The sequence below is a fragment of the Hemiscyllium ocellatum genome, chromosome 43 (genome assembly GCF_020745735.1).
Source record: "Hemiscyllium ocellatum isolate sHemOce1 chromosome 43, sHemOce1.pat.X.cur, whole genome shotgun sequence".
Lineage (NCBI taxonomy): Eukaryota > Metazoa > Chordata > Chondrichthyes > Orectolobiformes > Hemiscylliidae > Hemiscyllium > Hemiscyllium ocellatum.
The window spans coordinates 6,620,943-6,640,279 of record NC_083443.1 but is presented as its reverse complement, the minus strand read 5'-3'; the positions used below and the strand labels follow the sequence as shown (position 1 = coordinate 6,640,279).

The window sequence follows — 19,337 nt, the reverse complement described above, 5'->3', positions numbered from 1 at the left end:
TATTCACACTGACCCCTGCAGAACTCTGCTAGTTACTGGCTGCCATTCTGAAACTAACACCTTTTTCCCCACTCTCTGCCTTCTGCCAGTCAGCCAATCCTCTATCCGTGGCTGTGCCTCTCTCCTAACACCATGGGGCTCTTACCTTATCTTGCAGCCTCCTTGTGGCACCTAGAGCCTTAGAGCATGGAAACAGATCCTTTAGACCAACTTGTCCATGTCAATCAGGTTTCTCACACTAAACTAGCCCCATTCCCTTGAAATCTTTCATATTCATGTACCTATCCAAATGTCTTTTAATTATTATAACTGCATCTTCATCTTTTACTTCCTCTGGCAGTTCATTCCATATGTGAACCATCCTCAGTGTGAAAACATTGCCCCTTGGGTCCCTTTTATAGTACAAATGGATTTGGGCCCACAGTGGAAAATAGCCACACGCTGGTTACTATGGGGAATGGGTAAAAGGCTGGCAACTGTAGTGCTGAGGTAGACAAGCAGGAGGCTGGAAAAGCACAACAAGCCAGGCAGCACCAGGAACTGAAAAAGTCAGAATTTGTCCAGCCTCCTGCTTGTCTACTTTGGTTCCCAGCATCTGTCTCTAACTAAGCTGAGCTGGAGTGAGCCAGTTATCTCTAGTTCACACAGTAAGAGGTATCTTGGTTGAGGGAGAGCTTTTGTCTCTCTGACTGATCCACTTCCCCAGTTCCCAGACTTGGAAAGTGTTGATTCCAGGGGACGATTCAGCACATCATAACATTCCTTCCAGGAGTTTATCACCAGTATGCAATAAATAATCCTCTCTCCTTAAAAATATGCCCTCTAGTTTTCAACTCCCCTACCCTGGGGAAAAAAATCGTTGCTATTTAGCTTATATATGACCCTCATGATTTTATAAACCTTGACAAGGTCACTCCTCAACATTTAGTGCTCCAGTGAAAAAATACCCAGTTTATCCAGCCACTCCTTTCACTCAAACCCTCCATCCCAGTAACATTCTTGTAAAGCTTTTCTGTACCATCTCCAATTTAATAATATCCTTCCTGTGACAGGACGATTAGAATTGTACACAGTACTCTCAGAGTGGCCTGACCAATATTCTGTGCAACTGTAGAACGACCTCCCGACTCGGATACATAATGGTGTGTAGTGAAAATAAGCATGTTAAAAACTTCCTTAACCAACCTGTCAACCTATGACACAACCTTCAAAAACATACCTTCAACCCCTAGGTCTCTCTGTTTGACAACACTCCCCAGGACCTTACCATTAACTGTGTAAATTCCTGCCCTTGTTCGTCTTAACGAAATGCAACATCTCTCATTTATCCAAATTAAACTCTTCAGCTCATTGGCCCAATTGATCAAGATTCCTTTGTAATCTTAGATAATTTTCTTCACTGTTGACTATACCAGCAGTTTTGATGTCATCTGCAAACTTACTACCGCGCTTCCTAAATTCTCATCCAAATTGTTCATATAAATGACAAACAACCTGGCACCGATCCCTGAGGAACATCGCTGTCACAGTTCTCCAGTCCAAAAAATAAACCCTCCACCACCACCATCTTCCAATCAAGCCAATTTTGTATCCAATTAGCAGCTTTCCCTGAATCCCATGTGATCTAAATTTTACTAACCAGTCTACTATGCAGAACCTTGTCAAAGGCTTTGCTAAAGTCCATGTAGACAATGTCTGTCACTCTGCCCCCATCTATCTTCTTAGTCACATCCTTAAGTTTGTGAGCCGTGATTTCTCATGCTGACTATCCCTAATCAGTCTTTCACTCTCCAAATGCATGTAAATCATGTCTCTCAGAATCCCATCCAACAACTTAACCACCATTGATGTCAGACTCACCAGCCTATAGTTCCCAGACTTCTTATAGCAGCCTTTCTTAAATAAAGGCACAATCTTAGCTCCTCTTCAGTCTTCCTATATGCCACTTGTGGCTGTCCATGATACAAATATCTCTGTTAGGGGCACCTCAATTTCCTTCCTAGCTTCCCACAATGTCCTCGGATACATTTGATCAGGTCCCAGAGGTTTATCTACCTTTATGCTTTTTTAAAGACCTCCAGCACTCCCTCTTCCGTAATGTGAGCAGTTTTAAGACTGCAGTCGTTATTTCCCTGAGTTCCCTAGCTTCCATGTCTTTTGTCACACTAATGCAAGATATTTGTTTCGTACGTCTCCCACCTCCTGCAGTCCCACACATAGATTTTTAAGGGGCCTTATTGTCTCCCTAGTTATTCTTTTGCTCTTAATGTACTTGTAGAATCTTAGTCTTGGCTAAGGATTACCCTTAGCCAAGACTATTGCATCTTCATTCTACCCTCCTGATTTCCCTCTTAAGAAAGCCACACGCCCTTTATACTCTTCAAAGGATTCACTCAATCCCAGGTGTCTTTGCCTAACAAATGCCTCTTCCTTATTCCAAAAGAGAAAACGCTGGAAAATCTCAGCAGGTCTAGCAGCAACTGTAAGGAGAGAAAAGAGCTGACGTTTTGAGTTTAACTGGCCCTTTGTCAAAGCTGTAAGCTTTGACAAAGGGTCAGTTAGACTCGAAACGTCAGCTCTTTTCTCTCCTTACAGTTGCTGCTAGACCTGCTGAGATTTTCCAGCATTTTCTCTTTTGGTTTCAGATTCCAGCATCCGCAGTAATTTGCTTTTAGCCTCTTTCTTATTCTTGACCAGATCCTCAATTTCTCTATTCATCCATTATCCCTACCCCTACCAGCGTTACTGTTCACTCTAACAGGAACATATTGCCTCTGAACTCCCGTTAATTCACTTTTGCCAGCCTCTTCCTGTAATCTCTCAATTCACTCTCAGTCCCAAATTAAACATCCTTCACCCTCTCCATCTCATCCCACCCCATCCCATCAGAATGTCCTTCTATCCCTTCCTTGCTAGTATGCTTATTGTGCTCCCTCCTCAATGCCCATCATTTGAAAGGTTTTGTTTTGTTTTGCAGCCTGTGGTGAAAGCCTGCAGGACTCAGTTGGGAACTTTTCAACGCCAGGCTTTCCGGACGGGTATCCAACTTTCTCTCACTGTGTTTGGAGAATATCGGTGACCCCGGGAGAGAAGGTGAGACCATGGTGGATACAAGTATCTGGTGGGATGTTAGTCTCTTGCTGTTTACTGGCCGCTACGTGATGTGTGGAACAACTGGAAAATAGCCACGTACTGGTTACTGTGGGAAATGGACAAAAAGCTAGGAGCTGCAGTGCTGAGGAGGCTGGAAGCCAGACAACGTCAGGATGGGGAGATGTCAGTGTTTTGGCTTTAACCTTTCTTCAGGAGTTCTTCCAGCCTCCTTGTTGTCTACTTTTCCAGCGCCTGCAGTTGTTTTGTCTCTAACTATGCAGCGCTGAGGTGAGCCGGTTATGTGTAGTCCACACAGTAAGAGAGTTGAGGGAGAGCTTTTGTCTCTCCAATTGCTCCATTTCCCCAATTGCCAAACTTGGAAGGTGTTGATTCCAAGGGACAATTCAGCATATTGTAACATTTTTTTAAGCAGTTTATCACCACTATGTGATAAATAATCCACTAAATTTAACTAAGTTTGCCATTTGAGTTCAAGTAATATTTTGGGATTATTTGTTATGTCACATCACTAGATTTCATCATCCCACAGGGTCACATTCAATCCTTCCAAATCTGCCCAGTCTCCATTCACAGGGGATCACATTCCTGGTATAAATCTGCCCAGTGTTCATTTGTTGTGGAACACACTCCAGATAGAAATCCTCCTAGATTCCATTTACAGTTGTTCACATTCCCCGTATAAATCTGTCCGGATTCCACTCACAGCATTTCAGTGAGATATATTAATAACTGGCAGGTTGTGAAAGGTATGGTGGGTGTTTGCTGCACGAGATCCCATACCACGGTTGCAAGCAGCAAAACTGGGGGTTCACACCCTCAGCTCACAGGCAGACGAATTCCTCCCAAATAGCCTTTCTCACTTCCGTCATGAAACACTCCTCGGGCAGGGACATCATGGAGTTTGAGACAGACTCAAGCTCTCTCTACGTTGGATATGTCCAACCTTTTGGTGAGGGTGGGAGAGGTCAGATGTCAGTTTCTCTCCTGCCCTGCTGGTGGTGTACGATGAACTAATTTTGGAAAGGTGAGGTTTGGCATAATAGTAAGTATGAATTTGAGAGGAAAAGCAATTCTGAAGCAAAAGATTGATGAATTAAATGAACGTATAGTTTGTAAGAATGACTATCAAGAAAGTACCAAGGAGCACAGCAAACAAATAGGACCTTTTTTTGACCAACTCTATTAACAAGAGTGCTTTGGAAAAACAGACTAAGCTGCAGATCTCTATCACCATGGAAGGGCTGGTTGTGAGTGTCTCTCTCTCTTATTCTCTCTTGCTCTCGCTCTCTCACTCTGTCTCATTTTAGCTCCATTTGATTGAGAGATCCCCTCTGCCATATTCATCACAATTCTTCAGGGATGTGAAAGAGAGAGTCTGGTCTTCCCCTGACCCACCCCCTGCCTGTTCCCTGACCCACCATCTGTCTGGTCTATGCTGCACTCCCTGTCTGCCTACTGACCCACTCCCTGCTCACTCTATGCCCCAATCCCTGCCTGACCACTGACCCACCTCTTGCCCAGTCTATGTCCCACTCCCTGCCCAGACTATGCCCTACTCCTTGCCTGCTCACTGACCTACCCCTGCCTGGTCCATGACCCACTGACTCACCCATCAGCCTACCCTCCTTTGTAATCTTTCTGCTGTCCTGTGCAGGACACCGTCTGTCTCCTGCCCCGTTTGCTGTTTTCCCAATCAGAGGGGCCATGTCTTTTGTGCGTTTGCTGCTGATAATTTCAAACTGAGCCTCCTCTCACAATACTGGGACATGCAACCAAGAGCTTGGTCAGGGAGAAAGGTTTTAAGGACCTTCTTATAGGAGGTCCAGATGTTTAGGCAGTGTTACACTGTGAATAAATTGCTGTGTCTCTTACAGATCATATTAAATTTTACAACCATGGACGTGTATAAAAGCAGCCTGTGCTGGTATGATTACATTGAGGTACGCAATGGATACTGGAGGAAGGCACCACTCCTGGGTATGTTCTCTCTCCATCTATGTTTGAACAGCAAGAACTTGATTCTTTGTGCAATGCATTTTTGTCCAGGAAAAGTTGACATTACCTTTCCCTTTCTGCAGTGTATACTGCCTGCCATAGCTCAGTGGGGAGGACACTTGGCTGTGAAGTACAAGGTTCTCAGTTCAAGTCCCACTGAGGCTACCATCCTAATGGAGTGCTGCTCTGTTGGAGGTACCATCTTGGGACAAATCTGTGATACTAAGGTCCTACCTGTTTGCTGGGCCATATGAGAACCCCCAGTTCTGTTTTGTAGAGGAATTCCCAGAGTCTTGTTCAATATTTATCCCTTTAACAACAACACAAACAAATCAGGGCTTCTTGGATCATGGAGGAATGTACGGTGGAACCATGAGGGGCTTGTGGTAGTGACCCTATCAGTTCCAGTGTAATTATCCTGGTCTTCCTACGTCTTGGTTAAGAAAGACAAGTCATAGTCATACAGACCTACAACACGGAAACAGACCCTTCGGTCCAACCAGTCTATGCCGACCATAATTGCAAACTCTGCAATTGTCCCTTATCTCTCCAATTCTTGCACTTATCCAAATATCTTTTAAGCATTGTAACTGTACTCACATCTATCACTTCCTCCGGAAGTTCATTCCACACATGAACTGCTCTCTATGTCACAAAAGATGTCTCCATGTCTTTTTTAAATCTTTCTCCTCTCACATTAAAAATATGCCCCCTAGTCTTGAAATCCCACACCATAGGGAATTCACCTTATCTTTAAATCTTATGATGTTATGAACTTCAATAAGTTCACCCCTCAACCTTGTATGCTTCAGTACAAAAATGTCACAGCTTATCAAGCCTCTCCCTATAACTCTAGCCCTCCATTCCCTGTAAAATCCTGGTAAATCTTTTCTGAACCCTCTCTACCTTTCTATAACAAGGCAACCAGAACTGAACACTGTACTTTTGAAGAGGCCTCAACAACATACTGTACAACTTCAACATGACATCCCAACTCCTACACTCAAAGGTCTGAGCAATGTATGCAAGCATGCTAAACACTTTCTTAACCACCCTGTCTACATGTGACGCAAATTCCAAAGAATTATGTACATGAACCCCTAGGTCTCTCTGTTCTCCAACACTATGCAAGGCCCTACTTCATTTGCCACTCTTCAGCCCACTGACTCAGCTGATCAAGACGTCTTTGTAATCTTAGATAACTTTCCTCATTGTCTACTATACCACAAGTGTTGGTGTCATCCACCTTCTTAACCATTTTGTCCTGATACCTTGAGGGCCTGGTGAACATGCACACCAAGGTCTCTTTAATCCTCAGTATTTCCTAGGGTCTTACCATTCATCATTTGTTCCTGCACCTTGTTTGTCTTACCCAAGTGCATCACCTCACATTTATTCAGATTGAATTACAATTGTCATTCATCAGTCCATTTGACCAGCCTGTCTATATCCTCCCATTGTCTAAGGCTACCCTCTTCACTATTTACCACCCCACCAATATTTTATCATCTGACAATTTTCTGGTCAACCTTCCAACATTCGTGTCTAAATTATTAATATGACCACAAACAACAAGAACCCTAACACTGACTCCTGTGGGTCTCCATTGGACACAGACTTCCATCCCCCTCTGATTCCTGTCACTCAGCCAATCACTGATCCAATTTGCCAAATGTCCTTGGATCCCATGGGCTCTTACCTTTGTTCTCAGTCTCCCTTGTACCTTATCAAAAGTCTTGCTGAAGTCTGAGCAGATGATGTTCAAAGCATTAACCTCATCTACATGCCTGGTCACCTCTTCGAAACATTCAATCAAGTTGGTCAGGTGAGCTTGACTGTCCTGGAGAGTCAAGATTAGTGTGGTGCTGGAAAAACACAGCAGGTCAGGCAGCATCTGAGGAGCAGGAAAATCAATGGTTCGGGAAAAAGCCCTTCATCAGGAAGCACTTGTAGTTTCCTGATTTATCTCTTATTCCCTTCTTGAGTAATGGCACCACATTGGCTTTTCTCCATCCTCTAGCACCTCTCCTGTAACCAGAGAGAGGAATTGAAAAATGATTGCCAGTGCCCCTGCTATTTCATCCACTGTCTCACTCAAAAGCCTCAGATATATTTCATTCGGCCCTGGAGGTTTAGCTACTTGTAAGCTTGCCTGACCACTCAGAACCTCCTCTCTGTCTATGCTAATTTCCTTCACTGTATCACAAACCTTCTCCCTGCTTTCAGCCCTATCACTAGTGAGCACTGACAAAAAGTATTCTTTTTGAATCCTCTGACTCCATGCACAAACTGCTGGGGTCCTGAATGGACCCCACTCTTACCCTTGTTATCCTTTTACCCTTATCATACCAAGAAAATAATTGAGGATTTTCCTTTGCTTACCTGCCACTGTCCTTTTATGTCCCCTTTTAGCTTTCCTAATCTTCCTTTTAAATTTCCTCTTGCATTTTCTTTTACCCCTCAAAGACTTCTATTGTTCTGAGCCCTCAGTATCTGTTAGAAGCCTCCTTTTTGTCTCTTAATCCAATGCTGCATATCTCCGATATCCATGGTTCACTGGATTTGTCAGTCCCATCCATTATGTTTACGGGAACATGTTGACCCTGTGCTCTCCATATTCCCATAGTTCTGACACAGAGTCACCTGAAAGTATCTACTTCCAGTCCACTCTGGCTTAATTGTTTCTGATCTTCGAGTCATAGTCATAGAGGTGTACAGCATGGAAACAGACCCTTCGGTCCAACTCATCCATGCCAACCAGATGTCTCAACCCAATCTAATCCCACTTGCCAGCAACCAGCCCACATCCCTCCAAATTCTTCCCAGCCATCCAGGTGCCTTTTAAATGTTGAAACTGTACGAGCCTCCACCACTTCCTCTGGCATCTCATTCCATACACGGATCACCCTCAGTATGAAAAGGTTGCCCCTTAGGTCTCTTTTATATCTTTCCCCACTCACCCTAAACCATGCCCTCTAGTTCTGGAGTCCCCCATCCCAGGGAAAAGATTTTGTTTATTTATCCTATCCATGCTCCTCATAATTTTATAAACCTCTATAATCTCAGCCTCCAAAGCTCCAGGGAAAACAGCCTCAGCCTGTTCAGCCTTTCCTTGTAGCTCAGATCCTCCAACCCTGGCAACATCCTTGCAAATCTTTTCTGAGCCCTTTCAAGTTTCACAACATCTTTCCGATAGGAAGGAGACCAGAATTACACGGTATATTCCATCAGTGGACTAACCAATGTCCTGTACAGCCGCAACATGACCTCCCAACTCCTGTACTCAATACTCTGACCAACACCAAATGCCTTCTTCACTATCCTATCAACCTGCGACTCCACTTTCAAGGAGCTATGAACCTGCACTCTAAGATCTCGTTGTTCATCAACATTCCCCAGGACCTTATCATTAAGTGTATAAGTCCTGCTCTGATTTGCTTTCCCAAAATGCATTCCCAAATCACATTTATCTAATTTAAACTCCATCTTCCACTTCTCAGCCCATTGAGCCATCTGATCAAGATCCTGTTGTAATCTAATGTTACCTTCTTTGCTGTCCACTACACCTCCAATTTTGGAATCATTTACAATCTTACTAACTGTACCTCTTATGCTCACATCTAAATAATTCAGATAAATGATGAAATGTAGAGGACTAAGCACTGATCCTTTTGGCACTCCACTGGTCACAGGCCTCCAGTCTGAAAAACAATCCTCCACCACCACCCTCTGTCTTCTATCTTTGAGCCTGTTCTGTATCCAAATGGTGAGTTCTCCCTGTATTCCATGCGATCTAACATTGCTCACAAGTCTCCCATGAGGAACCTTGTCAAACGCCTTACTGAAGTCCATATAGATCACATCTACTGCTCTGCCCTCATCAATCCTCTTTGTTACTTCTTCAAAAAAACTCAATCAAGTTTGTGAGACATGATTTCCCATGCACAAAGCCATGTTGACTGTCCCTAATCAGTCCTTGCCTTTCCAAATACATGTACATCCTGTCCCTCAGGATTTCCTCCAACAACTTGCCAACCACTGAGGTCAGGCTCACTGGTCGATAGTTCCCTGGCTTGTCCTTACCACCCTTCTTAAACAGTGGCACCACGTTTGCCAACCTCCAGTCTTCTGGCACCTCAACTGTGACTATTGATGATACAAATGGTGCGGCACGGTGGCACAGTGGTTAGCACTGCTGCCTCACAGCGCCAGGGACCTGGGTTCAATTCCCACCTCAGGCGACTGACTGTGTGGAGTTTGCACGTTCTCCCCGTTTCTGCGTGGGTTTCCTCCGGGTGCTCCGGTTTCCTCCCACAGTCACAAAGATGTGCGGGCCAGGTGAATTGGCTATGCTAAATTGCCTGTAGTGTTAGGTAAGGGGTATATGTAGGGGTATGGCTGGGTTGCGCTTCGGCGGGTCGGTGTGGACTTGTTGGGCCGAAGGGCCTGTTTCCACACTGTAAGTAATCTAAAAAAAAATATCTCAGCAAGAGGCCCAGCAATCACTTCTCTAGCTTCCCATAGAGTTCTCGGGTACACCTGATCAGGTCCTGGGGATTTATCCACTTTTATGCATTTCAAGACATCCAGCATTTCCTCCTCTGTAATATGGACATTTTTCAAGATGTCACCATCTATTTCTCCACATTCTGTATCTTCCATGTCCTTTTCCACAGTAAATACTGATGCAAAATACTTATTTAGTATCTCCTCCATCTCCTGCTGCTCCACACAAAGGCCGCCTTTCTGATCTTTGAGGGGCCCTATTCTCTCTCCAGTTATCCTTTTGTCCTTAATGTATTTGTAAAAACCCTTTGGATTCTCCTTAACTCTATTTGCCAAAGCTATCTCATGTCCCCTTTTTACCCTCCTGATTTCCCTCTAAAGTATACTCCTACTGCCTTTATACACTTCTAAGGATTCACTCGATCTATCCTGTCTATGCCTGACATATGCTTCCTTCTTTTTCTTAACCAAACCCACAATTTCTTTTGTCATCCAGGATTCACTATACTTACCAGCCTTTCCTTTTTCCCTAACAGGAATATACTGTCTCTGGACTCTCGTTATCTCATTTCTGAAGGCTTCCCAGTTTCTAGCCATCCCTTTTCCTGTGAACATCTGCACCCAATCAGCTTTTGAAAGTTCTTGCCTAATACCGTCAAAATTGGCCTTTCTCCAATTTTGAACTTCAACTTTTTAGATCTGATCTATCCTTTTCCATCACTTATTAAAATCAGACTTCCTTCAGTTTTGAACTTTGAGCTAAGGCCCATTCTTATCCTTTCTCCTACAAATCTCGAATCTAACAGAGTTATCATCACTGTCTGTGGTATGCTCCTGTCTGATATTGCAGCCATCTGCCCAACTTTACGTCCCAAGTGTAAGCCCAAGATCACCCCTCTCTTGTAGGGCCTTCTATGTACTGGCTTAAAAAGCCTCTCCTGGATACATTTCAAGAATTCTACTCCATCCAAACCCTTCACACTGTGACTACCTCAGTTAATGTTGGGGATGTTGAAAGATCCTACTTTGACTACTCTATTACTTTTAGTGGGCGATATGGTGGCAGAGTGGTTAGCACTGCTGCCTCACAGCGCCAGAGACCCAGGTTCAGTTCCCGACTTGGACGACTGACTGTGTGGAGTTTGCACATTCTCCCCGTGTCTGCGTGGGTTTCCTCCAGGTACTCCGGTTTCCTCCCACAGTCCAAAGGTGTGTAGGTCAGGTGAATTGGCCATGCTAAATTGCTAGTCTTAGATAAGAGGTAAATGTATGGGTGGGTTGCGCTTCAGCGGGTCGGTGTGGACTTGTCGGGCCGATGAGCCTGTTTCCACGCTGTAAGTAATTTATCTAAGACTTCCCTGAAATGTGCCTCTTACTCTCTCTGATAGTTAGGGAATCTATAACAGACTCCCATCAATGCGATTGATTCTTACTGGTTTTTAAGTTCTACCCATATGCTTCATTCGAGGAGCTTTCTAAGATGTCATCCCTCCTTCCTGCTGTAACTGATTCCCTGATTAAAATTGCGACTCTTCTACCTCCTTCCCTGTCTTGCCTGAAGACCCTGTATTCTGAAATATTGAGCTGCAAATCCTGCCCCCCTTTCAACCATGTGAGGTGAAAGTGAGGACTGCAGATGCTGGAAACCTGAGTTTAGATTAGAGTGGTGCTGGAAAAGCACAGCAGGTCAGGCAGCATCTGAGGAGCAGGAAAATCAACGTTTCAGGCAAAAGCCCTTCATCAGGAATGGAGGCAGGGAGCCTCCAGGGTGGAGAGATAAATGAGAGGGGGGGGGGGGGGTGATGCGGAGCTGTGGAGAAAGTAGCAAAGAGTACAATAGGTGAATGGGGGTGGGGATGGAGGTGACAGGTCAGAGAGGAGGGTGGGGGAAGGTAGCAAAGAGTTCCATGGGTGGATGGAGGTGGGGATGAAGGTGATAGGTCAGAGAGGAGGGTGGAGTGGATAGGTGGGAAGGGAGATTGGCAGGTAGGACAGGTCATGAGGACAGTGCTGAGCTGGAAGGTTGGAACTGGATAAGGAGAGGGGAGGGGAAATGAGGAAACTGGTGAAGTCCACTTTCAACCATGTCTCAATGACAGCAATGTCATCAAATGCCCATGTTTTAATTTGTGCCCTCAACTCATCTGCTTTGTTCATCAGACTTCCAGCGCTAAAATAAATACCATCCAACTTTATGAAACTCCCTGGGCCTTAACTGGCCTACAATTTTGATTCCTTCGTGACTCACTTCCCGTCTCATCTAATTTTGTTCATTCATCTTTCCCAAATGAACATTCTCTCTAGATCCCACCCCCTGCAAAAGTAGTTTCACCCACTTTTGGGGTCCTAGGCACAGAGGGTTGAGGTGTCAATATCTGGTGGTGGGGGTTGTCAGGTCCCAGAGTGAGAGAGCCATCAAATCTCTCTGGTTTGGAAGGCAAATTGGGATTGACAGGTTTCTTGTTACTCAAGAGTTAGACTCAGTGTTTAATAGTCTAACTATCTCTGAGTAACTATTACATAACATCAGTGGAAACTTCCAATTTAATGGATACTTTTGGAGTGCAGTGGTATTTCCCAGTGGAAATCTTCAACTTCCTGTGCAATTCCTTTGGATTCTGCTACAAAGGGGATTCCCCAGGGTGCCCATGTAAAATTTTTATTGTTCACTTTCATTCATTCCTCTTCCTCTTTGTCACTACTGGGTCACCCTTCACCCTTTTTGTAAAACCATCCCCCTACTCATTATTTCTAGCGTTCTTTTAATCTGTCCTAAACTTCCCAGGTCAAAGATGGTCCACTTTTCCAATGGAGTTTTATTCCTCAAATGTTGTACATTCATTGAGAATTATGAACTATTTGTATATCGTTAATATGAAATATCGCATCAATATGAAAGTCCATCATGTTATGATCACTCCTTCCCAGCTGAAGTATTAATTAGCCTGATAGGGGCCCTACAGTGTGGAAACAGGCCCTTCTGCCCAGCAAGTCTGCACTGCCCCTCCGAAGAATATCCCACCCCAGACCCATTTCCCTATTACTTTTCCTTTACCCCTGACAAATGCACCTAATCTGCACATCCCTGAACACTTTAGGCAATTTAACATGGCCAATTTGCCTGCACATCTTTGGATTGTGGGAGGAAGCAGGAGTACCCAGAGAGAACCCACGCAGAGAACGTGCAAACACAACACAGACAGTCACCCAAGGTTGGAATTGAACCCAGGTCCCTGGCGCTGTGCAGCAGCAGTGCTAACCACTGTGCCACCCCACTGGATCTGAAGGCACTTTTTATCTTAACATATTGTGGAAAATGATCAACTCTGCATTGCTTGAAGTGGTCCTCTAAGTTGTTTTTGCCATTTTGGTTTGCCCATTCTAGGGAGGGTCCTTATGAATATTACATCATATTTATTACAAGTTTCTCTAATTCTGTTCAGCACTGTCATTACAATGAGGTGATCGGTAAACTACTGTGAGGAGTGTTTTCTTGCTCTTAGTTATTTCTTTGTTCCAACGTAGATTTCTGCATGAAGTTCTTCACCACTACTTTCATCACATCCTTTATCATCAGGTTGACCTTCCTTTTCCATTTTGTCTGTCTGTCTTCGAAAACCTTCTACAAATTTGTCACTTTAAAATCATTGCTTCAGTAGTGGCTATTAGTTGAATCCATTGTTTTCTATTTGTATCAGTTATCCATCTACCTTGGTATGATTGCTATGTCTAATAAGGTAAAGGAGTCTAGGGGGTAATCTGATAGAGGTCTACGAAATTATGGGAAGCATAGATAGGGTGGATCGTCAAAGACTTTTTCTCGGAGAGGAAAGGTCAATTACAAGAAGGCACAGGTTCAAGGTGACGGAGGAAAGTTTCGGGGAGAAGTGTGGGGAAAATCTTTGACACAGAGGATGGTGGTTGCCTGCAACTGGAGATGGTGTAAGTCGACATGTTAGCAATGTTTAAGATGTGTCTTGACAGACTCATGAATAGGAGGTGAACAGAGGAAGGGAAACCACATTTGGGCAATAAGCAGTGGGTCTAAATAAGGCCTAGGAATTGGTGCAGGCTTGGTGGGCCAATGGGCATGTTCCTGTGCTGTACAGGGGAACTTTGATTATCCGAACAACACGGGCAGGGAACATTTTGTTTGGATAATTGAATGTTTGGATAACACAGTTTAGCCAAGCATCGGGACTTTGCAATTTTGTCCGGATAATCTGAAATTGGGATAATTGAATGCCAGATAATCAAAGTTCCTCTGTATTGAATTGAATTGTATAAAGAGCCTTTCATTTTCATTTTTAACTTTTTTTCTCTTGGTAAAGCCTTGGCCACGAATGTCTGATTACCATTATCCAACTCACTGACCTTGGCTTGACCTGCTGAATCCTACCCCAGTCAGTACTCTGCTCAAAAGCTTGACATTGCTGTTTCTACTCAGGGAGCTGGATATTCCGGCTATGTTGGATCAGAGGCGGATGGGATTCCAGGATTCCTACCTTTGTGCCTGTCGTTTGGGATTTTTATGGCCCTGGGATAAAGTTTATGACAGCAAATCCCTGCAAAGCAATCTCAGCCATCCTTGTTCCTTTCTGGGCTGAATGCTTTAGAGTTGCTGCTCTTTCTCTGATGGGTGTGTTGGGAGACCTGGCTCATGACAGCTCGGAGTAGAGGTGAACTATCTCGAGTTGGTAAGCTTTTGACAGGGAGGAGATTTCCAGAACATCACCTTGATTTAATAGCAGGCAGATCTGATCAGGTTTGGGGCCTACTTTTAGACATTCAAGACAAAGGTCTAATATGGGAATTTGACCCAGAATTGTTAACAGTGTAGAGGGAGGCCATTCAGCCCACTGTGCCTGCACTGGCTCTTCGAATGAACATCACTACCTACTGTCAATCCCCTGCTTTTCCCTACACCCTTGCACTTTATTCCAATCCAAATAATCATTCAATTCCCTTTTTAAAAGCATCTAGAATATCTTAACAAGGGGTCTAATGCCTTTTTTTCAAAAACTCTGGGAGAAATGGGCAGTCTGCCCTGCTCAGGTTTAGTAATTTGCTGTGGTTGAACCAGCAATTGCTATTGTGCTCCTGCTGGTCCCAGTCACATCCTCAAAGCTCTTCTACACTATCCTGAGGCAATTGGAGATCCTGCTGGGAAGACCAGTTGACACATGCCAGCAGCTTGTCTGGGAAGATTTAGAATTACTATCATCCAAGTGAGGCCTGGTGACCAGGTTTGGGCCAGGCTTGGGCCTACCTGGGTGTGTGCTGCTTTCATCAGATCCAGATGCATCTGAAAGTGGGTCCAGGTGAACTTCTATCCCAGAATCTATGACTCTGCAGCACTGTCTCAGTGCGGCACTCAAAGGTCAGTCAACATTGCTCGAGTCTCTGCAGTGAACACACTGTCTTCTGAGTCTGAGCCAAACACTGTCCCGTAAGACTATCTCCTTATACTACCACCTCGATGAAGTTCAATGGCAACAAGATTGAAGTCTTTACCTCCAGCTGCATTTTATTTGTATCTCTTGCTTTCAGCAGACATTTTCTCCTTTTCATAGCTATCATTTACACCTATTTTACATTGCAATCTTTCTTTTACTACCATTAGCATATTCTTATCTTTTAATCTGATCATCTTCACCCTCAGTTTCATTTGCTCCTCCTATAGAAAAAACATCACTGTTATCCAGCACCTTTCGGTTCTGAAAGCAGTTATATTGGATAGAAACTGTTTCTCTCTCCAGAGATAATGCCTAAGCTATGTTTCCCCAGCACTACTTGTTTTTTCCCCCAGTTTCCAAAACTTACATTACTATCCATTGAACCTTGACGACAGTCAGATTCATACATGAGGCATTTTTAAAAATTGAATCTCTTTTATTGTTAATGATACGACTTGAGCTGACTTCAAATGAAGCAATAAATTCAATTTTGATCTCAAGCTTCAGATTTCTGTTCTGACCCTCTCTCACTTGCCTGCATGGGCAGGGTTTCACCTTCTGACCTAATTGCATTCCAACTTTAAAGAAAGAAAAATGTGCGTTATAAAGCAAATTTAACATCTTCAGGAAGTCACAGTATGGTGGCTCAGTGGTTAGCACTGCTGTCTCACAGTGCTAGGGACCCAGGTTCAATTCCAGCCTTGGACAGACTGTCTTTGTGGGGTTTGCATGTTCTCCTCGTGTCTATGTGAGTTTCCTCCCTTACTCCAAAGGTGTGTAAGTTAAGTGAACTAGCCATGTTAAATTTCCCTGCCGTTCAGCGATATGTTGGTGGAGTGTAAAGTGGGATGCTCTTTGGAGAGTTGCTGTGGATTTGATGGGCTGAATGGCCTGCTTCCACACTGTAGGGATTCTATTTTACAGCCAGTGAAGAACTTTTGAAAGGCTTAACAGACAATCAGTTTTTCAATGCATAATTTCAGTTACATCACACTGTAAATATTTGCTATAAATTACGTTCGAGCCCTCCACTATCACCTGATGAAGGAGCATCGCTCTGAAAGCTAGTGTGCTTCCAATTAAACCTGTTGGACTATAACCTGGTGTTGTGTGATTTTTAACTTTGTACACCCCAGTCCAACACCGGCATCTCCAAATTCTGAAATATAGTCACTGTTGTTTTAGCCGATCTATCCACAAACAACAATGAGGTAATTTACTGGATATTTTGTTTTAATGCTCAAAGCTTTTCTGATTTTTGTAATATTTATGGAGGATGTAGGTAGAGTGAGCTTATTTTGCCCATTCCCAATTGTCCTTGAACTGTATGGCTTGCTAGGCCATTTCAGAGGGCAGTTCAGAGTTAACCACGTTGCTATGGGTCTGTAGGCCAGAGTGAATAAGGATGAAGGATTTCCCTCTCTAAAGAATGTTAATGAGCCAGATGGGATTTTACCTGAGCTGAAAAATGTGTTGCTGAAACAGCACAGCAGGTCAGGCAGCATCCAAGGAGCAGGAGAATCGACATTTCAGGCATAAGCCTTCCTTGAAGAAGCTCTCTTCCATCCTCTACAAGGATTAAAAAATGACCTGCTGCACTTTTCTAGCAACACATTTTTCAGCTCTGATCTCCAGCATCTGCAGTCCTCAGTTTCTCCTAGTTGATTTTAACCTACTGCGCATCCTCTTGCAAGAATGCCTTCCTTGAAGAAGCTCTCTTCCTCCCTCTACCAGGATTTTAAAAAAACAAACAAGAAAGGCTTATGCCCGAAACGTCGATTCTCCTGTTCCTTGGATGCTGCCTGACCTGCTGCGCTTTTCTAGCAACGCATTTTTCAGCTTTGATCTCCAGCATCTGCAGTCCTTACTTTCTCCTAGATGGGATTTTCCAACAACCGGTGATAGTCTCAGTCATATTAACAAAGAAACTTGCTTTCAATTCCAGATCAATATGTTGAATTTAAATTGGTGAGAAGTTACCTTGTATTCTCAGAGTGATAACATGGGCCTCTGGATAGCATATATTATATTTCATTTGTTGCCACTACACCATCATCGCCCCAAGGGGGAGTGGGGAGAATGTACTCAGTGAGGTACATTGAAACACAATTAATTTTAAAAATATGTTTGTCAAGTTGAGTCATTGCAAGTGGCTGGTGATTAATGTTGGTCCTGGGCTGTCTCCTTTCAGGTCGATTCTGTGGTGAGAAACTTCCGGAAACCATCATTTCCACCGACAGCTGGCTCTGGATTGAGTTCCGCAGCAGCAGTAATGGGATGGGAAAAGGCTTTTCTGCTGTGTATGAAGGTGTCGATGGTTTTATATTTTTATACATTTATATTTTCTTAATATTTTTATATTGACATTTTTCAACAAAATCATATCTTCACAGGTGATATTTTGCCAATGATTTATACTACAAAAATGACCACATGTACTTTCATGGAAAGTTGAATTGCCAAGTACCATTATTTTAGCTGAAGGTCAATGTTTATAACAGTAATCGTCTTAAAAATAATAAAGGTCAGCTTTTGCACAAGAAAAACAGGAGCAGGAATAGGCCATTCAGCCATTTGAGCCCTGCTTCATAATTCAATATGGCTGACCATTGAACTCAGTGCCCTGTTCCTGCTTTCTCCCTGTTTCACCCATTTAATCCTAAGAATTATATCTGACTCCTTCTTGAAAATATTTAATGCATTGGGTTCAATTACTTTCTGTGACCTAGAATTCCACAAGTTTGCCACTCTCTGGGTGAATGTGTTTCTCCTCAGTTCTAAATGGTCTGCCCTGTATCACTAGGCTGGAAATTCTGTTTCTGGATTCCTGGCTATCAGGAATGTTCACCCTGCATTTATCCTATCTAGTCCTGTTGAATTTTGGAGATTTTTGTGATGGCCCCTCATTCTTCTGAACTCCAGTGAATATATTCATAACTGATTCAGTGTCTCTACCTACATCCACAGTCCTACCATCCCAGAAAGCAATAAACCTTTGTTGTACCTTAGTTGGCAGAACATCCTTCCTCACATCATGAAACAAAAACTGCACAGACCACTCCAGGTGTGGTCTCACCAGGGCCCTGTACAATTGCAGCAAGATATAGAGTCATAGAGATGTACAGCACGGAAACAGACCCTTCAGTCCAACTCATCCATGCTAGCCAGATATCCTATATAAATCTTGTCCCATTTGTCAGCATTTGACCCATATCCTTCTAAACCTTTCCTATTCATATACCCATCCAGATGCCTTTTAAATGTTGCAATTATACCAGCCTCCACCACATCCTCTGGCAGTTCATTCCATACACACACCACCCTCTGTGTGAAAAGGTTGCCCCTTAGGTCTATTTTATATCTTTCCCCTCCCCCCCAAACCTATGCCCTCTAGTTTTGGACTCCCCACCCCAGGGAAAAGACTTTGTCTATCTAACATATCCATGCCCCTCATGATTTGATAAACCTCTATAAGGTCGTCCCTCAGCCTCTGATGCTCCAGGGAAAACAGCCCCAGCCTATTCAACCTCTCCATGTAGCTCAAACTCTTCAATCCTGGCAACATCCTCGTTATTCTCCTCTGAACCCTTCCAAGTTTCACAAAATCATTCTTATAGGAGGGAGACCAGAATTGCAATCAGTACTCCAAAAGTGGTCAAACTAGTGTCATGTATAGCTGCAACATGCCCTCCCAACTCCTCGACTGAATGAAGGCAGACATATGGGGTGGCACGGTGGCTCAGTAGTTAGCACTGCTGCCTCACAGCACCTGGGGCCTGGGTTCAATTCCTGCCTCAGGCAACTGTCTGTGTGGAGTTTGCACATTCTCACTGTTTCCTCCCACAATCCAAAAATGAGCAGGTTAGGTGAATTGGCCATGCTAAAATTGTCTGCAGTGTTAGGTGAATCAGTTACAGGGGAATGGGTCTGGGTTAGTTGCTCTCCGGAGGGTCGGTGTGGACCTATTGGGCTGAAGGGCCTGTTTCCACACTGTAAGGAATCTAATCATACCTTGTGAGTGTAATTTCAGCAACACTCTTCAGGACCTGACCATTAAGTGTGTAAGTCCTGCCTTGTTTTGCATTTCCAAAATGCAGCACCTCACATTTATCAATCTATATCTGCTACTCCTTGGCCCATTGGCCCATCTGACCAAGATCCCGTTGTACTCTGAGGTGACCTTCACTATCCACTACACCTCCAACTTTGGCATCATCCGAAAACTTACTAACCATACGTCCTATATTCTCATCATATCATTTATAT

General features: G+C 43.8%; 1 protein-coding gene across 1 annotated transcript in view; it reads left to right on the top strand.

Annotated features, from left to right (window-relative positions):
• Positions 1-19,337, top strand: part of LOC132835067 (tolloid-like protein 2) — a 247,795-nt gene that overhangs the window by 90,862 nt on the left and 137,596 nt on the right. The window contains exons 8-10 of the mRNA XM_060854339.1: positions 2,978-3,093; positions 4,989-5,091; positions 17,263-17,379. Coding sequence (XP_060710322.1) covers positions 2,978-3,093; positions 4,989-5,091; positions 17,263-17,379 — 336 coding nt within the window. The remainder of the gene's footprint in view (positions 1-2,977; positions 3,094-4,988; positions 5,092-17,262; positions 17,380-19,337) is intronic.